An 11,195-nucleotide genomic window follows, 5' to 3' on the forward strand; every position below is an offset into this window, starting at 1 on the left:
GTTCTAGGAATTCATTTCTCATGAGCAGCTTTTTTGGCATTACTGCCTCAAGCTGGCTCCACCGGAGTACCTTGGCAAAAAATAGTTGTACAAGTTTGCATTCACACTCACAATGGAAGAGTCTTCACATTACTCCCCATCCATTCCAGCATCTGCTTGTATCTTGAAATTTTGATCTTGGATATTCTGACAGATGAAATCTCAGAACCTTTTTTGATTTGTATTTCCCTCTTGACTAAAGATGTTGAACATGTCTTCAAGTGTTTCTCGGAAATTAAATATTCCTCTGTTGAGAATTCTCTGTTTAGATATGTACTTGATATTAAACTGGGATATTTGATTTATTGATGTCTAGTTTCTTGTATTATTTATATATTTTGGATACCAGCCTTCTGTCAGATATAGGGTTGGTGAAGATTTTTTCCCTTTGTAGAGATGACCAGTTTGTCCTTTTGAAAGTTTCCCTTCCCTGCAGAAAAATTTTAGTTTCATGAGGTCCCATTTATTAATTGTTTATCATAGTGTCTGAGCTATTTGATTTTTTGTTCAGTAAGTCATCTCCTCTGCCAATGTATTCATGGCTATTTCTCACTTTCTCTTTTATCAGGTTTAGTGGATCTAGATTTACCCTGAGGTCTTGATCCACTTGGACTTGAGGTTTGTGCAGGGTGGTAGATATAGATGTATGTGCATTCTTCTACATGCAGGATTATCAGCAGCACTTGTTGAATATGCTTTCATTTTTTTCACTGTATAGTTCTGGCTCCTTTGTCAAAAATTTAGTGTCCATACATTTGTAGGTTCACATCTGGGTGTTTGATTCTATTCCAGTTATATCAACTTGTCTTTGTTTATGCCAATACTATGTGATTTGTCATTTTAATAAATATTGTTCTGGAGTTCAGCATGAAGTCAGGGAAGCTGATACCTCCAGAAGTGTTTTTATTATACAGAAATGGTTTAAACATCCTTGTTTGTTTGTTTCTGGTTTTAGTTTAGTTTTTGTTTTGTTTTGTATGTTTTGTTTTGTTTTGTTTTTGCCATAGGATGTTAGAGATTTTTTCCTCAAGGTCTGTAAGTACTGTATAGGAATTTTGATACAGGATATGAATTTCATTGAATCTGTTGATTGCTTTTGGTAATATGATCACTTTTGCTATGTTAATCCTACTGATCCAAGAGCAGGAAAGATCTTTCAGTCTTCCAATATCTCCTTCAATTTATTTCTTCAGGGACTTGAAGTTCTTGTCCTATAGATCTTTCTTTTGCTTGGCACACCAAGAATTTTTACATTAATTTTTACTATTGAGAAGGATGTCGTTGCCCTAATTTCTATTTTAGCCAGTTTTTGCTTGTACATAGGAGGACTACTAACTTTTTAGTTAAACTTGGGTTCATTTATTTCGCTGAAGGTGTTTAACAGTTGTAGGAGTTCCCAGGTAGCATGTTTGGAGTCACTTATATATAACATCATATCATCTTTGTACCGCTATTCCTTGACTCTTTCGTTCTCATTTGTATTTCTTTGAGAACCTTTACTTGTTTTATTTCTCAAGATAAAACTTTACATGTTATATTGAATACATATGGAAAGAGTAGACATCTTTGTCTTGTCCCTGATTTTACTGAACTTTCTTTAAATTTCTCTCTATTTAAAATGATGTTTACTATCAGCTTGCTATAAATTTCCTGTACTGTGTTTAGGTATGTCTCTCATATGCCTGATATTGGCAAGACTTTTGTCATAAGGAAGTGTTGGATTTTGTCAAACTATTTTAAAGCTTTTAATGAGATGGTTATATGTTTTTTTCTTTCTGTTTGTTTATTTGATAGATTACATTAATGAATTCTCATGTGTTGAACCATCCTTTATTCCTGGGATGAAGCCTACTTGATCATGGTGGGTGATGTTTTTAATGTCTTTGTTTCAGAGAATTTCACTGATTATTTTTACATTGATGTTCAAGGGAAGTTGTTCTGAAATTCAATTTTTCTGTTTAGTCTTGTTGTGGTTTAGGTAACAAGGTAAATGTGTCCTCATAAAATAAATATGTCAATGCTATTTTTGTTTCTATTTGAGGGAATAATTTGAGTAGTATTTGTATTATCTCATATTTGAAAATCTGGTAAAATTCTCCAATGAAACAATCTGACACTCATACTTTTTGTTGTTGTTAAGAGTCTTTTATGAGTACTTCTATTTTCTTGGGTGATACAGTACTGTTTAGATTGTTTACATGATCTTTATTTAAATTTGATAAATGTAATCTATTGAGAATATTCACCATCTTATGTAGAATTTCCAAAACTGTGTAGCACAGGTTTTTAAATTAAGACTTAGTGATTCTTTGGATTTTCTAGGTATGAGTTGATCTTACCAGTTACTGTGAACTCCTGTTATTTTGATATAGGCTATAGTAGTGTGTGTGTGTGTGTGTGTGTGTGTGTGTATGTGTGTGTGTGTGTGTACATTTTTCTCTTCCTTTGGTTTTGATGCTATGAAATAATTTGTTCACAGGGTTTCTTATGTGCACATATTCTTTTCGTTGGAGTTTTTCTAGTATTTGATTATCTGCAGGGAGGAGGATGTAGATAGATAATATTTGATTTTTTATAGTATATTTTGTTTTCTCCATCTATGGTGATAGAACATTATACTGGGTATAGTAGTCTGTGCTAGTACCTGTTATCTCTTACAGACTGCGAGGCATCTTCCAAGGTCCTTCTGGCTGTTATAACCTGTGTTAAGATTTCAAGTATGATTATAATAGGTCTGCCTTTATATGTTACTTTGTTTTTAAATGGAACTTTATTATTCTTTCTTTGTTCTGTACAGTTAGTATTTTCATTATTAAGTGGGAGAAAGATTTTTTTCTGGTACAATATATTTAGCATTTTGTATTTTTTTTTGAATGTTTATAGGTATCTTTCTACGTTATGAAAGTTTTCCTCTAATATTTTTGAAAACAATTCTAGAAGTTGAAAATCTTCTCTTTCTATTCCTATTATTCCTACAAATGGTCTTTTCATAGTGTCTCAGATTTGTTGGATGCTTTGTGTCAGCAACATTTTAGATGTAAAATTTTCTTTGATCAATGTATCAATTTCTTCTATTGTATCTTCTACACCTGAGAGTCTATCTTCCATCTCTTGTATTCAAGTGGTGATACATGCATTTATAATTTTGTTCTGTTACCTAGGTTTCCCATCTACAGTATTTCCTAAGTTTGTGTTTTCTTTATTGCTTCTATTCCATTTTCAGGCTTTGAACACTTTTACTCATATCCATCATTTGTTTGATGGTATTTCTTCATTTCATCAATGGATTTATTCACTTTCTCTTTAAAGGCTTCTATCATCCTAATATGATAGGATTTATTTATTTATTTATTTATTTATTTATTTATTGTTCTTCACCTGTGTTAGGATATCCAGATGTTACTGTAATAGGATAGCTAGAGTCTGGTGGTTCCCTATTCCTTTGAATGTTGTTGATTTTGTTCTTATGCTGGCCATCTTGGCTTTGTTTATATTATAGGTTTAAGTGTGGATTTCTGAATTTATATTTGTTAGATGGGCATTTTGTGGATGTTTTTCCCTTTTGATTTGGTATGTTCTTAGTCTTCTCAACTGAGTGGATGGGGAATGACCTGTGAGTCTTCAGGTCAAGTAGGAAATCAAGTAGGGTTTTTTGTTTGTTTGTTTGTTTGTTTTGTTTTGTTTTGATGGTTGTTTTGTTGTGCTTGTTGTTCTTTTTTGTTTGTTTGTTTTGTGATTTATGAGGCCTCTGGGGTTTTGGGAACTATCATTGCCTCTTGAGTGCCAAGTATCAGTGTGGTCTCTAGTCCCTTGTACTTGCATTGCCTCTAGGAAAGCATATGGTGTTCTCTGTTAGAAAATGGGGTCAAGGGGATGAGTCATATCTTATGACTGTTTGAAATGACAAGTTTTTAATTGGTGACTTTGCCTGAATGTTTGAAGCTAGTTAAACCAATTCAAGGCAAAGCTTTTTTTTTTTTTTTTCCAACATACATAGCCATAACACCTGATATTTTGCTTTAAGGGAGTTTGGAGGTCATGGACTTGGGACAGGTTCTTACCTGATGTCCTCGGTGCTAGTGAGCCTCTGGATAAATAGGCAGATTCCTAAGCAGGAAAATTGAGCACAGGAGATTGAATGTAGTTTACCACTCTTAAGTCTAGAAGGTCACTTATTTATTCAGAAAACATGGGGAAATTTGACCTGTTCTTCTATGAGAAGACTGCTTTCTTGCTTCTGACATACTCTTAGCTATATTAGATCTTATCAGTCCTTTTATACAACATGGTACATCAACTTGAAAGTTGGGGTGATGTAGAAGGCATTCAAAGGAGTACAGAATAAAATATATCTATCTTACCCTTTCTGTGCCAAATGTTATTCCTTGCATAAAGCAGTATTTCATAAAACTAAACCTCAACAGGACTTGAAGTTTTATTTTCTTGAAGTCATGCACAAAGTTTAAAGCAAAATTCTATTAGAGTTCTCTTCTAGTGTTTATGAAACATTAAGATTATGTAAGATGGTTATAAAATAGAACCAAGCAAAAGATAATTTTAATGTATTGTACTAGCTGGTTTTATGTATGAACTTGAAAAAAGTTAGAGTAATCACAAAAGAAACTGCATTAAGAAAATACCTCCATGCAATCCAGCTATAAAGCTTTTTTCAATCAGTAATCAATGGAGGAGGGTCCAGGCAGTGATGGGTGGTGCCATTCCTAAGCTGTTGGTCTTGGGTTCTATAAGAAAGAAGTCTGAGAAAACCATGAAAAACAAGACAGTAAACAGCATCCTCCATGACCTGGCTCCTGCCTCCAGGTTCCAGTCTTGTTTGAATTCTTTAAATCTTCTTCCAATGATGGATTGCAGTCTGTAATTGTAAGCCAAATAAACACTTTCTTCTCCAACTTGTTTTTTTTTTGTTGATGTTATTGCTGTTGTTGTTGTTGTTCATGGTCTTTAATCACAGCAATAAAACTAAGACACATATAATTAATTCTGAAAAAAAAATCAGGTGTTATGTCTATGTATGTTGGGGAAAAAAAAAAAAGCTTTGCCTTGAATTGGTTTAACTAGCCTCAAACGTTCAGGCAAAGTCACCAATTAAAAACTTGTCATTTCATTACAGAGAAAAAAAACTTGAAATAGTACCAGAAAGCACTGTAAGATTTGCTTTAATGTAAAATCACAACATTTTCCAAGCATGGGACATTTCAAAGAAAATTCTAAGAAAGAGGCATCCATCATTTAGAGATTGGTGTAATTATTCATGTTATGTGAACATGAAAACAAATATAAAAATCCAGTTTTCTGTGATATATTCTGTTGTCTATTCAAAGAGACATACTCAGGAATATCATTAAAGAAGAAAAATAATACTTCCTATTTAATAGCAATTTTATCAATCACAGGTAAAAATATAATGAAATATACATTTTAATACTCAATAAGAAATTGCAGAAAAAAAATCTAATTTTTTATTTAGTGTCAGTGTCTTTATAAGAATTGAGTTTGAGGCACAGCTGGAACATTTTAAAAAGACACAGCTATCAAAAGCTCCAATAGCAACGGGGCCCATGGATGACCTCATTATTCAGTTTTAAATTTAGCAAAAGAGAACCTGACAAGCTAAGGAGAAGATGGGCAGAAGTGGCAGTACTGAAACGTAGAACTCTGTGGAAAGAATAGACCCTGTCACAGAGAGAAACACTCTAAAACTGAAAGGACATGGCTTAAAACTGGAGTCTTCTTAGAGTTTTATATGTCATGTTGTCGAATGGAAGAGTCTGTAAGTATTGACCTGATTTCCTTAAAACTTTTCTTTAAAAAGAAATTATAGTTATGCTTAGATAAATGAGAGACTAAAATGGGAGGATCAAGTAGACAAGGGGATGGAAAATCGGAATGAGAGGAAGAATACAGAGAACCATACCTAAAATCAAGGGCCATTTGAGAGGTTGTATGGAAACTTAATATAAGAGAAGCTTTCTAAAATGCATACATATATGAAGTTGATCTAAATAAAATCATCAAACATAGGGGAGACAAAGATACAACTGACCATCTCTTGACACCCAATGGAACTTCCAGTTCAAGGAATGGGTTAAATCTAATGGAGCTTTTGGCCAAAGGATTCACATGTGAATCCTGAAACAACACAGGCTGTGCCACATCTATAGATTGATGTCTATGAACTGACAGTAAGAACTCATTGCTGGAGAAAAAGGCCTACAGAACTCATTGAAAAGAACCCATTGAAAGGAAGTAGAATCGGTGCCTAGATAGAGTCTTCATTCTGTGTGCTATGGTTGTTGATATAAGAAATACTCTTCATATATACTGGATAACAATGTCCTTTATCTTACAGAAAGTTTGCATTTTTTTGAGGTACCATTTGTCGATTCTTGAACTCAGAACATAAGCCATTAGGTGTTCTGTTCAGTAAAATTATCCCTGTGCCCATATGTTTGAGGCTCTTCCCCACTATCTCCTTTATTAGTTTCAGTGTATCTGGTTTTATGTGGAGATCCTTAATCCACTTGGATTTGAGCTTTGTACTATGAGATAAAAATGGGTTGATTTACAACCATTTCTTGAAAATAATGTCTTTTTTTCCACTGGATGGTTTTAGCTCCATTGTCAAAGATCAAACGACCTTAGGTGCTTAAGTTAATTTCTGGGTTTCAATTCTTATACAAAGAACTCAACAAGTTAGATTCCAGAGAATCAAATAACCCTATTAAATCGGAGTACAGACCTAAACAAAGAATTCACAACTGAGGAATACTAAATGGCAAAGAAGCACCTAAATAAATGTTCAATATCTTTAGTCATCAGGGAAATGCAAATCAAAACAACACTGAGATTCCACCTCACACCAGTCAGAATGGCTAGGATAAAAAAGATACTTTGGTCAAGGAAGGAATAAAGAAAGAAATTAAAGTCTTTTTAGAGTTTAATGAAAATGACAGCACAACATACACAAACTTAAGGGACACAATGAAAGCATTTCTAAGAGGAAAACTCATAGCTCTGAGTGCCTCCAAAAGGAACTAGAGAGAGCACACACTGGCAGCTTGACAATACACATAAAAGCTCTAGAACAAAAAGAAGCAAATTCACCCAAAAGGAGTACACAGCAGGAAGTAATGAAACTCAGGGGCGAAATCAACCAAGTGGAAACAAGAAGAGCTATTCAAAGAATCAACCAAAGGAGGAGCCAGTTCTTTGAGAAAATCAGCAAGATAGATAAACCCTTAGCCAGACTCACTAGAGGGCACAGGGACAGCATCCTAATGAACAAAATCAGAAAAGAAAAGGGAGACATAACAACAGAACCTGAAGAAATCCAAAACACCATCAGATCCTTCTATAAAAGGCTATACTCAACAAAACTGGAGAACCTGGATGAAATGGACAAATTTCTACACAGATAACAGGTACCAAAGTTAAATCAGTATCAGGTTAATGATCTAAACAGGCCTATATCCCCTAAAGAAATAGAAGCAGTCATTAATAGTCTCCCAACCAAAAAAAGCCCAGGACCAGATGAGTTTAGTGCAGAGTTCTATCAGACCTTCAAAGACGATCTAATTCCAGTTCTTCACAAACTATTCCACGAAATAGAAACAGAAGGTACCCTACCCAATTCATTCTATAAAGCCACAATTACTCTGATACCTAAAGCACAGAAAGACACTACAAAGATGGAGAAATTCAGACAAATTTCACTTATGAATATCAGTGCAGAAATACTCAATAAAATTCTCGCTAACCGAATCCAAGAACACATCAAAACAATCATCCATCCTGACCAAGTAGGTTTCATTCCAGGGATGCAGGAATGGTTTAATATATGATAATCTATCAATGTAATCCATTATATAAACAAACTCAAAGACAAAAAAAAAAAAACACATGATCATCTCGTTAGAAGCAGAGAAAGCATTTGACAAAATCTAACACCCATTCATGATAAAAGTCTTGGAAAGATCAAGAATTCAAGGCCCATACCTAAACATGATAAAAAGAATCTACAGCAAACTAGTAGCCAACATCAAATAAATGGTGAGAAGCCGGAAACAATCCCACTAAAGTCAGGGACTAGAAAAGGCTGCCCACTTTCTCCTTACCTATTCAACATTGTACTTGAAGTCCTAGAAAGGGCACTTTGACAACAAAAGGAAATCAAGGTGTTACAAATTAGAAAAGAAGAAGTCAAAATATCACTTTTTGCAGATGATAAGATAGTATATATAAGTGCCCCTAAAAATTCTAGCAGAGAACTCCTAAACCTGATAAACAGCTTCAGTGAAGTACCTGGATATAAAATTAACTTAAACAGGTCAATGGCCTTACTCTACACAAAGGATAAACAGGCTGAGAAAGAAATAGGGAAACAACACCCTTCTAAATAGTCACAAATAATATAAAATGCCTTGGCCCAAAAGCTTGGAATACCAAAAATACAACCCACAGACTACATGAAGCGTAAGAAGAAGGAAGACCAAAGTTTGGGTCCTTTGGTACTTCTTAGGAAGGGGAACACAATACTCATGGGAGGACATATGGACACAAAGTATGGTGCAGAGACTGTATAGTGCATGCATAGTGCTTGCACATACCTTTAATAGTTAGAATCCTGGAGATGAAAGAAATAGATGCATGCCCCCATACCTAACAAAGATTCAATCTCTAATTGAAAGCCAATTGAAAATGAAAGTTTAGTTCACTCAAAGGAGTCTTACTAGGGGGAACAAACTCCATGCAGTTTAGACTGCAGTAGATGCCAATAGAAAAATAAGTTCAATGGCAGCTTTTGAGGTCCTTTGTCTCATAATGCTGTAATAGGTATTTTCCTTTTTATTCATATATTTTTCTCATTTTGAATTTTATCTACTTTTATTTTTATTTTCATTTGTACTTTTATTTATCTGTTTTTTTTATTTCTTTATTCTCCACCAGCCTTTTCATTATGTATTATGGATTCCAGTTTAGTGGTTTAAACTTATTTTCCTATTACCCTTGAGAAGACTATTTTCTAATGAGAAACAGTAAGGGGTGGATCTGGATAAATGGGAAGTGAGGAAGAAACTGTTAGGAATTTGGATAGAAGAAACTATAATTGAGATATGTGAGAGAAAATCCAGTTTCTTCTTTCTTTTAATTGAAAATCGATTCTTCTCTCACACAATCCACCCCATGCACAGCCTCTCCTCCTTCTAATCTTCTCAGCACTCCCCACCTTCCCTTACCCTGAGATTTACTGCCCTACATTCCCTGTCAGAAAAGAGTAGTCTTCTAAGATACAATGCAACAAAACAAGAAACAAAAAGACCAGACAAAAATCTGTCATGTTGAGGCTGGACAAGGCTACTAGAGAGAAGAAAATGTGTCCCAAGAGCAGGCAAAAGTGTCTGAGACACACCTGCTCCCATTCTTAGAAGGGCCACAAAAAACAAGCTAAGGTCATAATATATGTGCAGAGGACATGGTGGTGCAGACACATTCAGGCCCTGTGCTTGCCATGTGAATCTCTATGAGCCCATTGCAGTTGATTAAGTGAGCCATGTTCTCCTCTCCATCTATCCCCTCTGACTTCTCCAGTCCTCCTTCCCTGATAGAGTCATCTAATTTAGACCTTCTCTCCATAAAATGTCTGGCTGTGGGTCTGTGCAGTTGCCCCATTTGTTTCCAGAGGAAGCCTCTCTTATGTTGACTCAATTTATGATTATAGAGAATACCAATAGGAATTATATAGTTACTTTTTTTTTCTTTTACCCTGCTCCCCAACCCACCCACTCCTGCTTTCTGGCCCTGGCATTCCCCTGTAGTGGGACATATAATCTTCAAAATACCAAGGGCCTCTCCGCCTATTGATGGCCAACTAGGCCATCCTCTGCTACACATGCAACTAGAAACACAAACTCTGGGGGTGGGGGAGTACTGGTTAGTTCATATTGTATGCAAGCCAGCCTTTCCCTTCTTTTCTTCTCTAATTCATTCACTGTTTTCCTCACAAATCTGCTGTTTCCATTTATTGTGCTCTTCTTTCTTGTTTGTGTTCTCCCTATAAGCTTCCCTGAAATCAATGTTCAATAAGCAGACCACAGACAGTATTGTGTCTTACACTGAGATTTATATCACAAAAATGTTTATAAATATTACATTTGAATTTGGCCTTTTTCAAATTTTCAGGATACAAACAGAATGCAGCAAATTCCATTGAAGATAGAAATGGCCTGGCATTCAGTTACAAGAATCCCTAATTGCTTTCCAAAGGTTTCATTCTGAGCATAGTTTTTACTGACCACATTTCTACCATCCTCTGGTCTTCCATACACTCTGCAGATTTGTTCATTAAACTTTGATTATATCACTAGTACCTCTACAACACATAGCTCTAAATTAGCACACATTCCTCCAATATTCCAGGACCTAAAGTGTACATCATTAGTAAGATAGTGTAAAAAACAAACAAACAGACAAAAAAAAGAAACAAAAACAAAAACAAAAAAACTTTATTGCTCAGTAACAGATATTGGTATACGTTTCTACTTGTGATAAAATACCTTTCTAGAAAATATGAACTAACAAAATAAAATGATACATGAAGAAAGAATTTATATCATGTACCAGAAGAAATTATACTATGGAAATACTGTGTTACAATGTAAGATAATTCCATATTTATTATTTCTAGATCAGATGAAAGATAAAACACAATGTAACTTTTAAAATGCAAACAGATTACAGGGTACAGTAGTGGCAAAATAACCTGAAAAGAAAACTAGAAAGTACAAAATCAAATCAAATGTTTAAAAAAAACACATTTAAGAAAAGCATGAGAATATTTACAAAAGTAAAAAGCACTATGTTTTCCATGATTAAAAACATGTGTCCACTAAATGCATGATACCCTTATTATGCACTGAATGTTCAAGTTAATGAAAAAAAGAGAAAAACAAATTACATTCAAAGGAAAAGAAAGAAAAACCTGATTAAGCGCACAGTGGATATGATTTCATACATAAATATTGCTAAGAAAGACACAAACACGCACACAGCTCCTAGAGCTAATAAGCTGGCTTCATTGTGTTTACATTATGAAAGATTGAAATATAAACATAAAACAATTACATTTCTTTTTAGCA

At 34.4% G+C, this 11,195-nt stretch overlaps 1 protein-coding gene across 1 annotated transcript in view; it reads left to right on the plus strand.

The window, feature by feature from the left end:
* The window catches only part of LOC110296511 (endogenous retrovirus group K member 10 Gag polyprotein-like), a 44,927-nt gene extending 34,617 nt beyond the window's left edge, over nucleotides 1–10,310 (plus strand). Inside the window, 1 exon segment of the mRNA XM_021165219.1 lies at nucleotides 10,240–10,310. Within this exon segment, the coding sequence (XP_021020878.1) occupies nucleotides 10,240–10,310 (71 nt within the window).
* The last annotated feature ends 885 nt before the right edge of the window (nucleotides 10,311–11,195 follow it).

Source organism: Mus caroli, chromosome 6 (genome assembly GCF_900094665.2).
Source record: "Mus caroli chromosome 6, CAROLI_EIJ_v1.1, whole genome shotgun sequence".
Taxonomy (NCBI): domain Eukaryota; kingdom Metazoa; phylum Chordata; class Mammalia; order Rodentia; family Muridae; genus Mus; species Mus caroli.